The sequence below is a fragment of the Aquarana catesbeiana genome, linkage group LG02 (assembly GCF_042186555.1).
Source record: "Aquarana catesbeiana isolate 2022-GZ linkage group LG02, ASM4218655v1, whole genome shotgun sequence".
NCBI lineage: Eukaryota > Metazoa > Chordata > Amphibia > Anura > Ranidae > Aquarana > Aquarana catesbeiana.
In genome coordinates, this window is record NC_133325.1 from 453,565,895 (window position 1) to 453,587,833 (window position 21,939).

At 41.8% G+C, this 21,939-nt stretch overlaps 1 protein-coding gene across 1 annotated transcript in view; it reads left to right on the forward strand.

The window, feature by feature from the left end:
- The first annotated feature begins 7,522 nt into the window (after nt 1-7,522).
- LOC141128354 (protein argonaute-3) overlaps nt 7,523-21,939 on the forward strand; it is a 259,236-nt gene continuing 244,819 nt past the window's right edge. Inside the window, exon 1 of the mRNA XM_073615598.1 lies at nt 7,523-8,438. Coding sequence (XP_073471699.1) covers nt 8,420-8,438 — 19 coding nt within the window. The 5' untranslated portion in view covers nt 7,523-8,419. The remainder of the gene's footprint in view (nt 8,439-21,939) is intronic.

Genomic DNA, 21,939 nt, shown 5'->3' on the forward strand with positions numbered 1-21,939 from the left:
ACAAGACAGGGGTGACCTTTGTCCCGCCTGTTATTCACCCTGGCCATGGAGCCATTGGCTGGATCGGTGAGATCATCAACCGAGTTACGGGGATTTCAAAGGAAATGGGGGGAAGAAAGGATAGCGCTATATGCAGATGATGTTTTATTTTTCTTGGGGGATACGGTATCCTCGCTGTAAAAAGTGATGCATATGGTGGTGGAATTTGGTAAGTTTTCGGGCTTAGTTATTAATTGGGGGAAATCATTGCTCCTGCCGGTCGATCCACTGGCTAACTCCATTCCAGCGGGAATGCCTCAGTTAAAAATTACAGAGAAGATGAAGTATCTTGGTATAGTGCTGTCAAACGACCCCAATCAGTTTAAGAAACGATGGTTCCGCGCTTAGGAAAAAAGAGGAGAAAAAGAACTGCAGCCCCCCTGACACAGAATATCACCTAGGTAAAATTCAAACCAACTAAAATTCTAAAATGAGGGAATTGGCGCTGTTCGAATATTATTCGTGTAAAAAATATATATATATTATTGAGTGCAACAGATATGTGTGTAGGAAATTATAGTGAAATAAGGAGCTAAATATAGGTGAAATGCTCCTACACCCATATACTATGCAATAAAGTGCAACGTGCTAGGACAAATATAATGAAATATATCAATAAAAATAAAAATCTGCAAACATTCCAAATTTGTGATGAAAAACAATGGTACAAAATTAAATTAAAAACAATCTGAACCATTACGGTAAAGTCCCAGCGTTGATGTGTGAAAAGTCCAATTCATAAACCAAGTGATAAAAATTTTTTAAAAAGTAATAAAAAAGTGCTGAAAACTGATGAAAGAAGTATATAATAAAAAACAATGTCCCAAAAAAAAAAAAAAAAAAAAAAAAATTAAATAAATAAATAAATAAATAAATAAATAAATAAATAAATAAATAAATATATATATATACACACACACACATATTCAGAAAAAATTTTTTTGTGATGTGTCCCTCCAATAAAATGGCAATACTCTCAGTGTGGCAAGTACTCCCCGTCTTCCACTGCACCCCCACTCGTGCCCTCACTCACCAGAGTGCCCAACCCCTGCAGGGGTAAAAGGCACGTAGACAAAATCCAGCGATGATGAACCTTGGTGACAGTCCTCAGCCCCGTGGCTGTCCTTCCCTTCTTTGATGTCATGGTTTCCTCAGCATTAAACATCCATATATAGCAAAAAAGAAATAAATCTCATAGCGTGAATCCGAAAAAATATATATGGTTTATTGTTAAAAACGTTAAAAAAGGAGCTAACAACGCTCCGCTTGCCGGCTCAAAGCCTATAGTCGAGTAGGCAGCGTGGTATGGCGAGCGTTCCACCGCCCGCCTGCCTGAAACCGGAAGAATCACAGTACAAGAGGTTGACGCATGCGTATCATTTAGGCATGGCCACGTGATACGCATACGTCAACCTCTTGTACTGTGATTCTTCTTTTTACACGTATTTATACACAAATAATATTCAGTGCACATATAGTCGAACAGCGCCAATTCCCTCATTTTAGAATTTTTGTTGATTTGGACCCCAATCAGTTTGTTGAGGATAACCTAGTCCCACTTCTATCGAAATTCAAAAGAAAATGTGATATCTGGAATAGACTCCCTCTGTTTGTGGCAGGACGGGCCAATTTGGTCAAAATGATATGGATGCCGCAGTTGTTTTTTTTTACACCATAATTCCCCAATTTGGATTGGAGAGAAGTGGTTCCAAAAAATACAAACCCTTTTCAGGGAGTTAATATGGAAAAAAGGTCAGGCTAGGATCAGCCTGCAAACGTTGCAGCGGCCTGCCACAGAGGGGGGAATGGCAGTCACCCACCCGTTTAGCTATTATCTGGCAACTCAGCTACAACAGTTGGGGGGGGGATGTGCCACTACGGGAGGGGGAAATATCAGTGTTAAAATTATGCTACAGGGGAATTTACATAAATCACTAGCTGAAGCCTTAGAGGCAGACTCGCTGCAAAGGGAGAGTCCAACACCTAAGATGATCACTAAAGTCTGGCAGACAGTTAAGAGAATTATGGGGTATAGGGAAGTTTCAGAATACTCGCATATTTGGCATAATAAATGTTTACATGAGTTATTAACCATAGAGAAAAATAGGTTATGGGAAAGATATGGGGTGAGTCGGCTGATCCAACTGTATGAAGGCAACGTTTTAAAATCATTTGCAGAGTTGAGACAAGAGTACGGGGTACCAAATAAAATATTTTAAAGTTATTTACAGATCAGGCATGCTCTGGGTAAGCAGTTTAGAGATCAACCGTTGACATGGAGCAAGATCCCACTTCTTCAAAAAATTAATCAAGACAGGGACCACCTCATTTCTGAGATATACGCACAAATAATAAATAGAATTAACATACAGGCAGAGACCTCTAGGAACAAAGAAAGATGGGAGGTAGATGTGGGGGTAATAACTGATGACTCACATCTGTTATTATTGCATAGAGCTTATTATACTCCCAAGAAATTATATATGTTCGGCCCGTAGATCTGACGACACGTGCCCTAGGTGCCGGGAAACGGGGGACTTAATACACATGATGTGGAGATGCCCGAAACTGGTTAGATACTGGTCTGAGATTTAAAAAATTATTAGCACCACATATAGGGTTAAATTAGAGCTATAACCCAAAACATGTGTTTTGGGCTATATTGACGGAGAGCTAGGGGACATGAGCACCACAACAGCCATCGCAAGATGTTTGTATCAAGCAAGAAAATTAATTGCACAATCTTGGCAATCAAAAATACCTCCGACCCCGGAAGAATGGGTCAGGACTATTAATGTATTAGTATGGAAGGAAAAAGCAAATTATACCAGGCCATAGAGCAAAAACTGTGAAAAAATTCCTTGAAGAAAGACACATAAGGTCAATGTCATGGCCTGCAAACAGTCCAGATCTCAATCCAATTGAAAATCTGTGGTGGAAGTTAAAGAAAATGGTCCATGACAAGGCTCCAACCTGCAAAGATGATTTGGCAACAGCAATCAGAAAAGGCTGGAGCCAGATTGATGAAGCGTACTGTTTATCACTCATTAAGTCAATGCCTCGGAGACTGCAAGCAGTTATAAAAGCCAGAGGTGGTGCAACAAAGTACTAGTGATGTGTTGGAGTGTTATTTTGTTTGTTTTTCATGATTCCATAATTTTTTCCTCAGAATTGAGTGATTCCATAATTTATTCCCTGTGCTTGTTCTATAAATCTAACTGTTACTGGCCACCACAATTATTTTTCTTGATTTCTTTTAGTGTTTCTTAAAGCCAGAAAGTTGCCATTTGAAATGCCTTTAGTTTTTGGCCATGTCTGTGATCTGCTTTTTTTCTACAACAATAAACAACTGAAGGAACAACCTCAGGGACTGGTGATTCCATAATTTTTGCCAGGGGTTGTAAGAGAGAACAATCTCTATTGTAAATTGGAGCAGTGCGAATTCCATCGTGAACAGGTTAAATTCCTGGGCATTTCCACTGCTGGTTTTTCGATGGACCCAGAGAAACTTTCAGCAGTCCTACAGTGGCCCCGCCCCGTGGGTTTACATCCTCTGCAGCGATTTCTTTGCTTTGCCAACTATTATTGGAAGTCTATTTGTAACTTCTCGTCTCTAGTCAAGCCCCTGACTGATATGACCAGAAAGGACGGTAACCCACAGAGTTGGTCTCCGGAGTCCATTAAGGCCTTTGAGAGTCTCAAGGCTGCCTTTGTTTCTGCTCCTGTGTTGGCACATCCTGATCCTACGTTACCTTAAATAAATTAGTTTCACTGAAAAAAGATTTATCATTTGTAATATAAGTGGGTCTATCCATGTCTCACCCCTCCATGCCTGAAGTAGCTGTGGGGGGAGCCTAGGTTGGGCACTCAGGGGTGTCCAAAACCTGCACACTGGGATCACCCGACCGGAAGCTTCAGAAATGCCAGGAACTGGGGGGAAAACCCCAACAGACGCTGCAGTGTGCCGATCAGTGAACACCCAATGTCACATAGGCACCTTACCAGACCCCAGGGAACCAGCGCAGTGCTAGGGGGAATCCACTTCCTGGAAACACAGGAAGATGCCTGATGACAAGTGACATCATTTCTGGGGCAGGAGCAGTGTAAAGGTGCCCCTACAAACATGATTGAGCAAAGATAGATGGAAGGAAAAAAAATTTCCAAGAAACTTTTTTCAAAAATTACATAAAAATATTTTTTTAAAAAATAACAAAAAATTCTGACAAAACTGGACCACAAAAAAAAAAAAAAAAAAAAAAAAAAGATTTATATATATATATATATATATATATTTCTGAAATAGAAATGAAAATAAAAATATTGAAAAATGTTTATTGCAATTAATTTTGCACAACGATAATAATGATTCCCTAATGTGTAGCAATGAATGAAAAGCGCTGAGCCCTGGAGTACGTGAAAGCCAACCCTCGAATCAAATCTATAAAATTTGTTGCTATAGTAATTGGTAATTAATAGCAACTAGTCGTTAAGAACAATGGTAGATTCAAGTAAACATTGTAATAATAATAGTATATATAAATATGAATATAAAAATAAAGATAAAAATGTACACAAATACTTGGATGAAAAAGAAGAAAAAAAAAAAAAAAGGAAATCAAACCAAAGAGACAGGGCATGTTGGTATAATGAGCTCCTGGAGGGACACCCAAATGAAGGCAAAAAACACAAAACAGAATAAAAACAGAAGGGGGAAAGGGACCTGGGGGTCACATAAGAGTCTGAACATCCAACCCCACATTCAGGCCCTAATCGATAAGGCTCCTAAGTGATGTATCCAAAAGGTTTCTCTTCTACAAAGTCTCCGAAAGCGCCTGCCAGTATCGGCATCCTCACCCATAACTTTCAAGCCAAATAGCCTAAGACCAGATGGATTATGATCATGTTCATGCAAAAAATGTAATGGTAGTGAATGGTTGTCGACACTTGAGTATATTCCTTTTATGCTCCCCAAACTGTGTGAGTAAAGCCCGAGTGGTGCAGCCCACGTAAAGAAAGCCACAGGGCATATTAGGCAATATACTACAAATTGTGAACCACAATTGATGAATTGCCGATTGGCATGAGTTTGGCCATCACTACCTGTAACCTCCTACTTCCTATGCCACATGTATTGGCATGCTCCACAGTTGGGGACACCACACCTAAAGCTACTCTTTTGGTCTGGCGAGGTGATCGTTTTTTTTTTGTGTACACACTATGATTGCTTATAACAGTGAACTTCACTGTTATAAACAACCGTTTTTACTGACTGAAATTAATTAATTCAGTGTTTACTATTGTGATTAGCCACAGCTAATCACATGATACAGATGGGCTATGATTGGCCCTGTTTGTACCATGCGTCACTTTGACCAATCACAACAAGCGACACAAATGTACACAATGAATGTCATGAATTGAAGCCATCCATTGTGTACAATTGTCATTTGATCGGCTGTGATTGGTCACAGCGATCACATGGTACCGGCAGTGGGCTGGTACACTGATCTGTCATCGGACACATCAGGTGACAGGTCATGCGTGGGGTGCATGTGAGGCATGTTCTGTGAGGATGTCATATGACGTCCACCCAGAACAAGAGAGCTCCTGCCCTGCTGTCATTTGACTATAGGCAGGCAGGAACTGGTTAAAGTGGTATAAAGACTTTTAAAAAAAAAACAAAAACAAAATTGTTTTACTTACCTGCTTTACAAAGGTTTTGCACAGAGTGGCCCCAGACCTCCTTTTCTGGGTCCCCCTTGGGTGCTTTTCGCTCTTCTTTGCCGAGGGCCCCGAAAGCATGCTGCTTGCTATAAGGGCACTACTGTGGACTTGATCCTGAACCAGGCTGTGTGCTGCTTGTACACACACACACACACACACACACACACACACACACACAAAACGCAGCTTGGCCCCGCCCCCCAGCTCCCCCCTTACGGGCTTTGTCTGACAACGGCAGGAGTCTCCTGTGAGAATAGAGGAAGAGCTGCTGCAGAGCATTGGATCGAGTTTGGGCTCAGGTAAAGTGGAGTACACACTATAAGAAAATCGGGTAAACGATCGTCCGATTTTCCTGGTTGTTTCAGATTCAGAAACGATGAAGGAAATAATGTACGCAAATTCTTGTATGACATAGGCTTTTTTTTGTTGTTTATTATTTCTGCTTTTTCTCGTACGAAAATTGTTAGTTTGGTTCCCGTACAAGAACAATTTTGGACTTAGTCCCTTTGGAAATTTTTGTTCAGAAAGTCAGAATCGACTGTTGAAAGTGGTGTACAAACCATCAGAAAATTGTACATTCGTTCCTCAGACGAAGCCGCCTCATCTGTGCCAACCAGTAACACCTGCCAGTGCCCACAGTGCCATGAATCAGTGCCCACCAGTGCCAGCAATGAGTGCCACCTATCAATGCCCACCAGTGGTGCCAATCACTGCCTCATCAGTGCCACCTATTAGTGCCCTTCAGTGCCATCTATCAATGCCCTTTAGTGCTGCCCATCAGTGCCACCTCACGGTGCCCAGCAATGCCACCTATCAGTGCCACCTATTAGTGACCATCGGTGCCGCCTATCGGTGCCCATCAGTGCAGCCTCATCAGCGTACATCAATAAAGGAGAAAAATTACCTGTTTGCAAAATTTATTAACAAAATATAAAACGGCTTTGTATTTTTTTTTTTTTTTTATTTGGTCTTTTTATTTTTTTTAGCAAAAAAAAAAAATCCCAGAGGTGATCAAATACCACCAAAAGAAAGCTCTATTTGTGGGGAAAAAAATGATAAAAATGTCATTTGGGTACAGTCTAGCATGACAGCGCAATTGTCATTCAAAGTGCGACAGGGCTGAAAGTTGAAAATTGGTCTGGACAGTAGGGGGGTTTAGGTGCCCAGTAAGCTACAAAAGGCAGCAGGTAGAGACTGACATTGCACACATATTACAAACATTACCGCTATTTGTGACTTTTGTGCAAATACTGAGACATTTGGACTGCATTCTTTTGTAATATTTTTAAGGGTGAATCTGGCTGTTTAACAAAAATAATTAAAAAAAAACATATTTTCTCTTGAGAGTGGAAGATTAAAATGAAAAAAAAAAAAAAGTTACTATTGTCTCTAGAACAGGAAGACCATCTGTCTCTGGGAGAAATAAGAAGGGTTTTGCCCCATGTAAAATGTAAATAGTGGGAATAGAGAACTCTTCTTGTGCTGGAGTAACGCTCTTCTCAGACACACACTGGCCTAACCAGAGACTCGGCTAATCTCGCACATGCGCAACTCCTAGTAGACGGGCCTGTTGTGCACGCGCAGCTCGTCCGTGACGCTAGAGGGCGGGCATGTGGAGCGGTTGGCGTAGTGTATTGGATACACGCCTCCCAAGTTTTCTGTAGCCGGAAGTGACGCATGGTAGACTCTTTGGTACCGGTGTGGTAAAAAATGCAGCGAAGAGGGTGTTCTTTTTTTTTGACGCTATGTCCGGTTTCCGGGGGAGGGGGTTTGGGGGTGGGAACCGTCAGGGTCTAACTCCTCCTCAGTTGTGAAGGAAGCTGGAGGACCAGGCGCTGCCGGCGGCTTGTGTTCCATCACCGACAGTGAAGTGAAAAGCACGAGCTGACGTGGAACCAGAGCGGGTCCTTCACAGGCTTCCGTGGGCGACGTCTTCACTCTCCGATACAGGACCGCCATCTGCAAGTGACGGCCAATCACAGCTCGGCTCCTCTTACTCCGCTCAGGTGGTGGAGGGGAAGAGCAGCCAATCACGGCCCGACTTTCATCCAGACACCTAATTGCCACAGCTGGTTGAAATCGCGAACTGGTAAAACTATCTACCAATAGCCTGGGGGAGTGCAGGAGCGAGAAGCCGGGGGCGGGATCACCGGATAGCCAATCAACGACCGACATTCCTGTCACAGAACAGCTGGGGAGAGATGAGGACCAGGAGGTGACTCAGCCATCTCCAAGGCAACGGGCCAGTCAGCTGCTAGACCTTCTCCTACCCCCACCACACCCTAATTCCAGCCAATTGCTGCACCTTACACCTTTCATCTTGGAGTACAGGTGTGACTAAAAGTCAACCAATCAGAGGACCTCACATCAATTCCGGGTGAAGACTAGGATACACCAGCCAATCAGAAGAGAGATTTCCAAACTACTGTGTAGCCAATCAGCTATTTTTTTTTTCCAGTGCCTGTGTTTTAGAGCAGGAGTGCCATTTTGTGTAGATTCTGGGAACCAGCTTGAGTAGGCAGATTTCCCTAAGTGCCAGGGGACCAATCAAAAGCCACACGCCAGAAAGGCCAGTGGAGCAAGGCTCTTCCAGCCCTTCTCCCCACCCCAGACTGGGCTCCGCAGATTCAGGACAGCAAGACACTGACCTCCATGAATGGAAATCGGCACCACAGGTATCATTGGTATATCCGCTACTGGTAATCTAGTTTTGGAATGATTTCATCACTACCAGTTTGGCAAGTTTGTTAGATCTTAAGCATATATTCTAACTAAGAGCTCTGTTTTATCAGAATTAGAATATGCGGTTTAAGATAATCTACTCTGGAACTTTTCAAGGTAGAAAGCTGGGAACTGCCATTGCTGGGACAATCAGAGGGGGTCAGAGGTCAGCTGAAGGATGACAGTTGTAAACTTGTTAGCCACTTGATCTCACACATCACCTTCTGTGGATTGTTTGAGGTCAGGCGGTTCTGCAGATTTTATTATTTTTTTTCCGCTTTTTTATATACTAAATTTGTCTGTTCTATAAAGAATTCCAAAGTTGTTTACAAATCATGGAATTCTGTACGGGGGGGGGGGGGGGAGTAAATAGGCTTAATGTCCCCCCCCCACCTTCATGACCATGCAATTTTTTGCATGCACTGCGTTACCTTAACTGACAATTGTGCAGTCATGCAACACTGTACTCAAATATTTTTTTTCCCCACAATTAGAGCTTTATTTTGATGTTATTTAATCACTTCTGCTGATTTTTTTTTTTTTTTTTTTTTTCGCTTTAAGCAAAAAAAAAAAAAAAAAATTTTGAAAAAAAAAAAAAAAACATTATCTCTTTCTACTATAAAATATAGCAAATAAAAAAGTTGAAGAAAAAATCAGTTTTTTTTTTTTTTTTTTCATCAATTTAGGCCAATTTCTTCATCAGTTTAAGCCAATATGTATTATGCTACATATTTTTGTTAAAAAAAATCCCAATAAGCATATATTTATTGGCTCAAAAGTTATAGCGTATACAAATATGGGATATTTAAAAAAAAAAAAAAAAAAAAATATATATATATATATATATATATATAATTATGTGTGTGTGTATATAATTTTTTTTTTTTACTAGTAATGGCGGTAATCAGCGACTTATAGTGGGACTGCAATATTGCGGCGGACTGTCAGACAGAAAATATGCACCGTCACTGTACCAATGGCACTGTCTGAGAAGGGGGTAACGGGCAATCAAAAGGTTAACTGTGTTTTAGTGTACTATAGGGAGGTGCTTTTACTACAGGAAGACATGAATCCATGTCCTACTTTACGGAGATACAGGATCTTTGCCTTCCCTCCTGTCAGAACAACAATCTGCCTTGTTTACCTAGGCAGACTGCCGTTCTGCCTCTATGCTGGATGATTGGCAGGTGGCGGCGGACATCGAGTCTGTGGTACCTGCAGATCAGCTCCCGCTGTGTATAATCACAGCGGCAACGGGCCGGCGCACGTACATACTCCCTACCCGGAAGTGTCGGATCACGTGCTAGGTACATGATCCGGTGCAGCAGTTCCACCTTGCCACCGTATATGTAAGTTATACGGTCAGCAAGTGGTTAATTGTGCAGCAATTGCTTAAATGCTAAGTTGACTTTTTTTTTTTTTTTTTTTTTTAAAAAAAGAACATTAACATGGTTTTGCAGGTAAAAAAAAAAAAAAATGTACATTTAATTTTTTTCTCTCAGGAGCCTGCAGAGCATTGCATGTGCAATCAGTGGATCAAGTGTGCAGTGTCTGGTTCCTGTAGACTCTCTCCAGCTTTCTGCCATACCTCAGTATAGGCTTTCAGGTAAAAAGCTGGAGGAGAAGTGCATGGACTATGAGGGTGCTCATCAGCACCCTTGCAGTCCATTGAGAGCTTCAAGCCGTGTGTTGCAGCAGCAGCTGAGACTTGTAGTTTCTTCATTTACAGATTCCTGCGAATTTTTTGCACCACATGAGAGTCGTAGCTTATGCCGTAGAAATTGGCTTAAGCTTCGTGTGCTATCGTTTGTGTTCCTTGTGAATGCAATGTGACTCACTCTCTCCTCTCGATTCTATAGGCATCCATCATCAGTGTGGGCATCTGAAGCCCGGTCGGACTTTCTTCCGGGATACGGCGACGCTGGCTACTTAGTATGCACCTCCCGATCTCGCGCCTGCACAGTGTGAAGAAAGCGAGGCACACTCAGCGCAGCGCAGAGGATGCCTGTTGACTGCTGGGATTGATGACACATATATATCCCAGGAGCCAACGAGCAGGAGGATATGACGTACCTCGCCGAGGCAAGGTAATACAGAAGTGCAATGCTTTAGAAGCCTAAAGATATTTAAACATTGGGAAAAAAAAAAATATATAAAGTTCCCAAACATTGATGGCAGAGGAGTAAGTAGTGCCTGGGACCAAAGTGGAAAAATAGGTTGGAACTCCGCTTTAAGTCAGCAGCCACAAATAGTTGCTGACTTTTTTTAATATTAGGACACTAACCTGTCCCGGAATCCAGCGGTGTCCTCACTCGAGCCGATTTTTAAATCAACTATCGGGTGCTGCCGCCACCATCTCCACTACGGGAAACCGGCAGTGAAGCCGCAAGGCTCCCTATTGTGCATGCACGCTGCGCTCTGTGAATAGGCCGACTGCGGGTGAAGGAGGAGGGGGAGACCGAACCTGTCAAAAGCAGATGCCCACTCCCCCCAAAAGGTGCAAAGTGTGTGTGTGTGTGTATGTGTGTGTGTGTGGGGGGGGGGGGGGGTAGGAGACAAACAAGCAGAGCTTCCCCTCTAGGGTGGAGCTCCACTTTAGGCTCCAGAAGAGTTTAGCCTCTTTATGACCAGGCAATTTTTTGCTATTTAACACTGTGCTACTTTAACAGGTAATCGTGCAGTCATGCAATGCTGTACCCAAATGAAATTTGTATGCTCTTTTTTTTTTTGTACACAAATAGAGCGTTCATTTGGTGGTATTTGATCATCACTGGGTATTTAATTTTTTGTTTGCGATATACATATAAATGGGACTGTGAAAGTGTGACGGGAGAGCTGACACTTGAGGGGAACTGAATAACTGACATCTCCAGTGATTGGTGCTAATAATTTACACTGGCTGTGAAGGTGTTAATTGTGCACCTAACAATGTGTAATGCGTGCTGCTCTTTACTACTGATCGACTTGTTGGAAAAAGAAAGAAAACGATGGTTCCCTCTGTACAGAGACCTGTGTTGATTATTGACACAGGGCTCTGGGCTGTGATGCGGCACAGCCAATCAGCAGGTCCCAGCCATGAATCATAGGCCGGGATCTGCTGTCAAACTCCTGCTGTGACAAATCACAGGTGAATAGGCGGGCAAGGGTGTGTGCGCGCATGCCCATAACCTGGAAACAGGCAGCATTATACGGGTAGATCACAGTGCCTGTGTGTGACAGTGATTGTGGGGAAAGGATCCCCTTCCCCCTGGTACAGGGAGAGGGAGTGTTTAATAGTAAGATGTTAAACCTTAAATACAGATGTAACGCACTGCTAATGGAGAATTTATGCTTAAAAGTAGATCTAAAGCCAAAACCTATTCTTTCATTTTGGTTGGAGTAGAGGATTCAATTTTTTATTTTTTATTTTTTGCCACCTGTGTCTCATTAGGGAGATTTCTCTTCACTTCCTTTCATGTAGACTGGGCATAAAGTTGGAGGGTATCTTTCCAATATGAAAGGAAAATCCCCTCTTAGAGAGTTGTCATAGAAACAGTTGTTCCTACTGAAACATATTCCTTTTCTGGTGGCAACTTTAACCCCTTCATGCCTAAGGGTAAAACAAATCTTAATGCCTAAGCACAATTTTTCAACTTTAACATGTGTTCGTAAAACCACACATATCATCACAGCTACTTTGTGCATCCAGGTGGATTATACCGCAAATATTGGGCTTTCATTTGGTGGTAAATGGTAATGAATATCTCCCTGATTTTTTTTTTTTTTTTTATTATTATTATTATTATTATTATTATTATAGGAAAACTGTCTCAAAATAGTGTAAAAAAAAAAAATTAAATTTAGCTGTATATTTCTTGCTACTACCATAACCATCCACCAAAGAACAACCCAAAATAAATTCTCCTGCTCCTGATGATCACATTGATACCACATATGTGTATGTTGTTGTTTGTATCCTGTCCAAAAAAAAAAAAAAACTGAACCTGACTTTTGACCCAAACACTAATCCTGGCACTGACCTAGATCAAACATTGATCTATGTATTTTTTTAATCTATTTATTCTCTCTGCGAGGAACGAGAGAGATACGATGTATCTCTCTCCTCAATTCACACAGAGAGAAAACATGGGGGGGTAGGCTTCACAGTGACTGATCACTGTGGTAGCCAATCAGAGGCTATCACAGCGATCAGTTGACCTGGAATTGGGTGTTCTGGGTCCCGATCGTTAGTACGAGGCCCAGGGCTCTTGGCGAGACCCCGATCTCTGTGCTGGGAGCGTGCTATGTGGCATGTCAGCACAAAGAGAGACCCAAATATGCGGCCTCACTGAAAAAAAAGCCCAGTCTAGTGGGGCCACATATTTGTGTGAGGTCAGCATCAAGGGTTTAAAATTGATTTATTCTCGCTCTCTTATTCCTGGCAATGTTGGTGGTTAGGACAATTTGATAGGTGTTTACTGCATTGCCCAGATTTACTCTAATGCACTGTACACACGATAGGATTTTCCGACAACAAAATCCATGTTTTTTTTCCGACGGATGTTGGCTCAAACTTGTCTTGCATACACACGGTCACACAAAGTTGGTCGGAAATTCCGAAAGTTAAGAACGCGGTGACGTACAACACGTACGACGAGCCAAGAAAAATGAAGTTCAATAGCCAGTGCTGCTCTTCTGCTTGATTCCGAGCATGCGTGGAACTTTGTGCATCGGAATTGTGTACACACGATCAGAATTTCCGACGGATTTTGACGGAAAATTTGAGAACCAGCTCTCAATTCCGATGGAAAATGTCCGATGGAGCCTACACACGGTTGGAATTTCTGACAACAAGCTCCTATCAAACGTTTTCTGTTGGAAAATTCTATCGCGTGTATGGGGCATTATAATGGTTCTAACCCATCACCACTCTAAATTTTCCCTTACTATTTATATTTTTGACACCAGAACAAGAAATTAGGGTTGTGGTTGCCACCAGAAGGACACTAACATCATTACAAACATTTAACAGTGTTTTTAGTACTGTCAGTGCTCCTGACAAAGTTGTAACATTTCCTGCTAAGAGCTTGTTGGGCTGGGTTGTTCAATGCAGATTCAACGCAAGGACTCGTGACTTATGTCCTATGGCTTTAGTTGTCCTGGGGAAAAAAAAAAGGATATAAAATATTTTTTTTCCGTGGTATGTTCTGTTGTACTGCAGTGCAAATTAAAAGCATGAGGTAAAAAAGAAAAATGCACAGAAACAAAAATAATACTTTGCATTGCACCCCAGCTTTTTCCATCTGTTCCTACAACCTGATGTCAGTTTTGACAATTGAGGTGCAGCAGAACTACTGTTCTTTAGCGGTTTCATAACTTAATTTCGTTTCACGTGGGATGGTTTCCGATTAGATCAGCAGGGGATCTGTCCGTTGATCCCCTGCTTATCAGAGTAGAGCGGGCAGATGATAGGTCCATGTCCACTCAGTTTATGCAGAACGGACACAGACCGAGCCCACTCTACTTTATGGACAGTTTGGTGCAAAGGACTCTGCTGTCTAAGACCCCACTGTCCTCAGATTTCATCTGCCTAGATGGAGGGGAATGGATCTCCTACAGTTTGTTTTTAGCAGTCTGTATTACACCCACCTACCTCCAATCCGATCCAGTCCACTAAAAACAAAAAGGAGAAGGTTTACACCTGCGGGTCTATAAGAGTAAATGGAGGGTTCGATCAGGTTTGCCTAAAAAAACTGACAGGTGGACCTGTAGGACCCTTCATGTGAAAGGGACCTAGGTGATTCCTATTTCTGCTTGTCCTGGTGACCATGGTCAGTGAGATGAAAAGTAAGGGTTGTCACAGCAATAGGAATAGAGAGAAAATTGGATGGCTTCCTTCTTACTTTTCGTTGTGTCTGTAGAATGGGAAGTAAGTGGAAATCTCCACATTGGCAAAAATTCTGCCATGGGTTTTAAAGCCTTCCTTATTTTATCCAAAAGTAATAACGTATGCAAAAAAGGGTGCCCTCTAAATTAGTGATCTACCCCTCGAAGTTTGATGCCTGTTGGAGGCACTGTGGCCAACGTGGCTCTTTTCTACATTCATTATAGTCCGATATTAGAGCCCAAATTAATTAATTTTCCATTGCATGTTCCTTTCATCCCTCACCAATTATAGGAAGTGTGTATTGCCCCACCGCTGCAACACAGCTTGGTGTTTAATTCTGATACACTGGAAGAAACCTCAGATTGCTGGTAGATCTCACTGGGTGAGGTTGGTCACTGATATAATGGAGGCTAAGGAATGGATAGCCAAATGTAAAGATACATACAAATGGTTTTACTCTATTTGGGCGGCCTCCATTCATTATAGTTCCAGGCAAAGAGTGACCTAGAGTCTCTTTCCCTCCCTTCACCTCCCCTCCTGGCGTGGCACCCTCCATCAGGCGCCTTTATACCACAACCTGCTATGTGACCAGTTGATGGGTACTCTTGTTTGTTACCTGTCATATGTATACTAAGTTGACCTTATCACCTGGGTTTAGTCTTCCTAATGTTGATCTGTGTCCTGCTCCTACCTGCGTTTTAAGGGTGTGTTTTTTTTTTTTTTTTTTTTTTTCGTTTGGTTCATATCTGTCCTTTTCTTGCTCTTTTGGCTGTCTGGGTGCCTGATGCGGGCGCAACAGACGCTTTGTAGCCTACTCTGGGCATGTCATGGTAACTTTGCTTGCCCTCATTGTGGCCCCATTTCTGTAAAGTTATGATATGAGCATTTGGGGAGCTTCTGTTTTCTACAGTACTTTCTTGTATCCTGATTTGTCACCCGGTCCACTTTTTGAGCTCACCTTATCCTTGGGTGCATTCATTGCATTTTATTTGTGTTTCTGAATGTATGGAGTGATGCCATTATTATATGCTGGTTTCCAACTATGTATATGTTGCGCTGCAGATCTTTGTCACCTTGCACTTTGTGTATACCCTTAAACCCTTTTTTTTTTCTTAATGTGTATAATTTCATGTGTGCTCCCCCCCCCCCCCCCCCTTTTTTTTTTTTTTTTTTTTTTTTTTAATTCTTTCCCTATTTTGTAATTTTTGTTCTATAAAAATAATAAAGATTTATATATTTAAAAAAAAAAAAAAAACTTATCCAAAACTGTAAAATAAAAAAAGTTGAAAACGTGGGTCTTGTGAGGTGCCATGCTGATATGTTCTTATTTTAAAACCTCTAGGGCCAGCCTTAGACAGTGCAAATTTCTTTGGTTGCAGGAAAGAAAGTGAGTCACGATACCCCCATAAACATAGACCGTGCTGACAGGGGAATCGCTCCTGCCTAGACATTGTCTTCTGGTGGGGGAAGCCGTCCCCACTGGGAGAAGACAGTGATGGCTAGCGACTATAGCAGCCGCTAGCGATAATCGCAAGTAAAATCTGGCAGGCTGGTTCTACCCAAATTGATAGATCAATCATCTTAGTACATTCAGCCTTCCCATACATGGTTTGAATCTCGGCCGATTCCTGTTGAACTGGACGAGATTCTAACTTGTTTATGGGTGGCCTAAACAGACCCACCTACAACCACTCTCATATGTGTTCACTGAAAATTGATTAAGGTGTGGTGTCATTTGTCCTCCAGTGTAAAATCCTTATCTTACTATCAAACAAATATTCCATTATTCATATATACATATATATAAAAATGAAATTACCAAAATTTGTGAGCCAACAATCAAACCATCATCGAATGAAAAAAATCAAATTCATAATGTCTCTACTAAAGAAATATCCACATCTTCACCGATGTACTCTCACCTGACAGCTTGCACCCCCAACTGAATGTAAGCTCAAAAAGCTTGTATCCCCTTTTATAGGGTCCTCATATATTCCTCAGCTCCTACTGGAATCTTTAAAGCGTAACTTCACCCAAAAGGTGACGTTCTGCTTGTTTGCATCCCCCCCCCCCCTTCTCCACTGCCACATTTGGCACTTTTTTCTGGGGGCGGGCCAGTAGTTGACAGGTACCCGCTCTCACTTCCGTGTCAGATTGCCGTTGTGATCTATATGGATGTTTCCCCTCCACCCCACCTTTTTTCTGGAACACACAGAAGACTTTCTGTGTGTTCACAAAGTGCAACACGGCTCGCTCAGTAGGAAACTGACTGTGATGCCAGAAGGCTTAACTGCCAGTTGCCCTTGCCGGCTCTTGCATCCAAAGCCGATTAAGGAATCGCCTCAGTAGTATTTGACGTTTAATTTTTTGGGAGGAGACTGGCGCTCCTCTTTAAGCTGGATACACTTATCCAATTTACCAGACACTGTCCCTTTAAGACTCCAGCCAACCTCATAAGAAAAGCACTCAATACCTTTTTAAAATCGCATTTATTCCAATCCCAGATTTAAAACCACTCACGTTGCGCATATGCTAAGTCACACCACACAATCATAAGCATATGCAGCAGTATAGCATTTAAACAAACCAACATGTAGTATAGTTACATAGGAAGCTGTATTAAGAACGCCATGCATGGTAATGTCATCCAAACCTCGTCCCTCGCACAGCGTTCTGAATACAGCTTCCTACAGGGGACAGTGTCTGCTTAGTTGGATGAGGAGGAAAACCTTACTGCAAAGGAGTGTATCCAGCTAAAGCTCCACTCACACTTGTGCAATTTGTCATGTGACTTTAGACATCAAAGTCGCATGACGAATTGAATCCCACTTTTTTTTTCAATGGCATCCGTTCAAATTAGTCTGACTTAGGCCCCTTTTCACACCATGATTTCCAATGACTACCATTCATATTAGTACGACTTCAAGTTGACTTCAAAGTAGTCCCTGCACAACTTTGGTCCGACTTTGATGCGAGTTGAGGTCCATAGACCTTAAAGTCTCCCTGAAACCACGGCTGCAAAATCACTGTAAAACCGCGCGTTTTTGAAGTTGCAGTAGTGTGAAAGGGGCCTTTAAAGTTCCAGCTACTTTAAATGGGTGCCTGCACTACTTTGGTGCTACTTTTAATGTGACTGATCCATAGAATGTAAAGTTGGATCAAATACGAATGGAAATCGTGCGACTTTGGAGATGCACTAATGAGAACGGAGCCTTAAGGTTTCTAGTAGGAGCTGAGGAGTATTTGAGGACCCTTCTAAAGGGGGGACACGCGCTTCTTTTGAACTTGCATTCAGTTGGGGGTCAAAGCTGTCAGGTGTGAGTACATCCGGTGAAGGGCAGAATTGTGGTGTATAAAGTGAATGCATGCACAGCAATGTGGGTGAGCGAAGCATAGAAAGAACTATTGAAGAGACGATTGACAGTTCTATAATCAAGACTTTTATGATTTAATTTGTTTTATTTTTTGATTGATCACATGTTTGCAAATCAAGTAGATCTAAAATGCGAGTTGTTGTTTAGCAGAGCCCCCATGTAAAAAAAGACCTCTATTAAAGAAAAAATGCTACATCCTGAGGCTTCGATTCACACTAATGCGTTTTTTTTACATGGGTTCCTATGCAACATGTGCACATCAATGCATTTTTGTGCCTCTGCGTTTTTTGGAAAGGGTCGGGGACTTTTTTCCAGCAAAATGCTGCATTTTGAATGTAATAGACTTTAATAGACCCGCATTCAAAATGCAAGTACCGCATGGTGTTTTTTTTTTTTTTTTTTTTTTTACACTGTATATAGCTGGTTGCTAAGGAGAGGGCCAGAAAGCTGGCCGCCGCGTCCATTGAGTCCTCAGCTGTCAGTGGGCTTCTCCGCTGACAGCTGAATGTAAAAAAACAAAAGTGAAATAAAGAAAATGGCATGGGGTCCCCTCCCAAAATCTATAGCAGACCCTTTTCCAAGCATGCAGCCTGGCAGGTAAGGAAAGGTAGGGGATGAGTGAGGGCCTTTGTCCCCATGTTGATGGGGACAAGGGCCTCTTCCCGACAACCCTGGCCATGGTTGTCGGGGTCTGTGGGGGATATTTACCTAGGGGGTATGTGAAAGTGGTGGTGGAGATTGTTCTTGTAAGAGGACCTGTTACTTTGTCCTGAAAGAAAGTATTTTCTATTTAACATCTTCTCTAACTGTAGCATTTTCCCCCAAATATACATTTTAAATTGCTCATATGAAATTTTTTTTTTCTGTGTTTTCGTTCAATTGTGTATTTCACTGTTTTGCATGAACAAGTAAAAAAAAAAAAAAAAAAAAAAAACTCAGAATTATTTAAAAAAAAAAAAAAATTAAAAAATCATATTTTTTGTTATGCATGGAAAAAAAATATCAAACTGCTATTAGTAAACACACATGGCATAATATAACATATTCTTACGCTGCTGTGATGTAAAGTAAATGGGATAGTGCCATGGTACAGAAAGCACTGTAAGGCAGTTGTATAGGTCACGTACAAATGTATTGTTGCTGGCTTTTAGATTTTGGGATGATTTGCTCAATTTTGTGTTCAGCATCACCTGATGGATTTAAAGGATAATACTGACTAGTCTGAGAGCTATGCTAAAAACAAATAGCCGTTTAAATATTAAAAAAAACACGACCTTTTTTTATTTATTTTTTTTCTGCTACTAGATGTCCTCTCTCTCTGATTGTCCGCATCCTGAGCCCAGGCCATCCTGGACCTACCCAAGACTATTGTTGGACAGTGAAAGGAGAAGCTGTACAATGATGAGCTCATCTTTTTGACACTCTGCCTTCTCTTCCTATCAGTGTTCTTCTTGTCAGCACTGGAACAAATTGGCTTCTTGTACTGCTTCTTCCTCTCACGTCTCAGCCTTGATGTACAGGCACCACAAACAGTTGGTACAAGTTTAAATTTAGGTGCTTGCATTTAAAAGATATATTTAGGGTTTCACTAAACTCCTGGTTAAAAGAATCTACTCAAGTATAAATTCCTAACCTCAAAAAAGTACCTTTTTTTTGCTGATGTGAGCGGCTTCCTGTTAGAGGGTGGCTATGTTCATCCTCCATGGTCCCACTGTATGTAGGAACATAGCCACTGTCACCGGCTTGCTTCTAAGTGTGACTATGGAGTGTGTAAAATGCATGGAATATTCTCATTCCAAACAAATGGAAATGAGGGAAAAAGGAGAGGTTCAGGAACTCAGAGAACATTGTAAGCAGGCAGAGAAATGCAGTAGGAAACAATTGAATGAAAAAGAGAATACAGGACCATTAAAGCCTTACTCTGGTCTCCGCAGCCTCTGCACCCCCACATTCTAGCTATCTAAGGTCAGCACGTCGTCATTACTAGAGCAGGATCCATAGCTCTGTAGTGAATTCCTTTTGGAGAGGGATATCATTAATCATCACATTATTATGTATTAGGGGATGTAAGCCCGAATTTTTTTTTTTCCTGATGTCATAATGTAGAGGATAGGATTTCCTATCATTTGAGCCCAGTCTTGCCACAAATAGTTAATCCAGCTCTGAGCAATCCTCTTCTATTGTTCAGTGAGAGAAATCTTGACAAACAGAGAAAAACATTGTCAAATCCTCCCCTTGCTGTGAGTGACAGGTGATTTACATATCTCATGCACTAGCCTAAGACATGCATTATTTAATTCCCTCCCCCCACTCCTTTCTTCAGCAGCTCTGCAAGGATTGGCTGTTCCACACCTCAGCATGATTTGGCATGCTGAAGTCATGTGGGTACTTTCCTGTCTTTTTACTGGATGGTAGAGATCATAGCAGAAGTTCAGTGTTAGAAATACACAGGAAAAAATGCATATTGACAAGGGAAGTGTAGAGGTGGGCGGGGAGTCTACTGACATCACGACTCCACCCACCGAGCTCCAGACAACAGACCCACCCACAGAATATGCAGTTTTTCGGGTCTAATAACAGACAGAGGGGAGACATTTGGCAGGTAAAGATATATGCAGGAGGCATGTATATCCTTATAAATAACCCCTATGGCCCTATGGCAGTAGTTTAGAAAGAATGACATTGGGTTTACATCCACTTTAATATTTACAGAGTTGTGTATATATAGTATGTCTTTTATATCTGCCTAGACTTCAACTCAAAAGCAGTGTAACTGTAATTTCTTTGCGTAACCATACTATGAGTGTTAAGGGTACTCACTATATTATGCTATGTTATGCCAAAATGTTAGGATGCTCATAAGCATCAAGGGAGATTATCAGTGGTCTTTTATGTCTTCCATTTTCTAATTATTGCTCCCACAGTTGATTTCTTCACACCAAGCTGCTTGCCTATTGCATATTCAGTCTTCCCAGCCTGGTGCAGGTCTACAATTTTGTTTCTGGTGTCCTTCGACAGCTCTTTGGTCTTCACCATAGTGGAGTTTGGAGTGTGACTGTTTGAGGTTGTGGACAGGTGTCTTTTATACTGATAACAAGTTCAAACAGGTGTCATTAATACAGGTAATGAGTGGAGGACAGAGGAGCCTCTTAAAGAAGAAGATACAGGTCTGTGAGAGCCAGAAATCTTGCTTGTTTGTAGGTGACCAAATACTTATTTTCCACCATAATTTGCAAATAAATTCTTTCAAAAATCAGACAATGTGATTGTCTGGATTTGTTTCCACATTTTGTCTCTCATATTTGAGGTATACCTATGATGACAATTACAGGCCTCTCTCATCTTTTTAAGTGGGAGAACTTGCACAATTGGTGGCTGACTAAATACTTTTTTGCCCCACTGTATATATATTATGTATTATATAATTTCTCCAAAAGTGAGTACACCTGTCACATTTTTGTAAATATTTTATTATATCTTTTCATGTGAGAACACTGAAGAAATTACACTTTGCTACAATGTAAAGTAGTGAGTGTACAGCTTGTATAACAGTGTAAATTTGCTGTCCCCTCAAAATAACTCAACACACAGCCATTAATGTCTAAAATGTATGGTCTGAGCACTGACAGGCTGACCCCCCCCCCCCCCCCAACCTCTGCAGCAATGCTGTCAGCATTCATACGTCTATTTCCAAAAGACAACCTCTCGATATGACGCTGAGTATGTGCACTCAACTTCTTTGGTCGACCATGGCGAGGCCTGTTCTGAGTGGAACCTGTCCTGTTAAACCGCTGTATGGTCTTGGCCACCATGCTGCAGCTCAGTTTCAGGGTCTTGCCAATCTTATAGCCTAGGCCATCTTTATGTAGAGCAACAATTCTTTTTTCAGATCCTCAGAGAGTTCTTTGCCATGAGGTGCCATGTTGAACTTCCAGTGACCAGCATGAGAGAGTGAGAGCAATAACACCAAACTTAGACCCCATTCACACAGGGACGACTTGTCAGGCGACCTAGTCGCCTGACAAGTCGCCTCCCGTTCTGTACTATGGAGCCGTTCTAAGGGGAGCGACGCAAGTCGCTCCGACTTAGAAAAAGGTTCCTGTACGACTTCGGGGGCGACTTGGGGCGACTTGCATAGACTTCTATGCAGAAGTCGTTTTGCAAGTCGCCTGGCCATTCGTTTGCAGGTCGCCTCGCTGAGGCGACCGGCAAGTC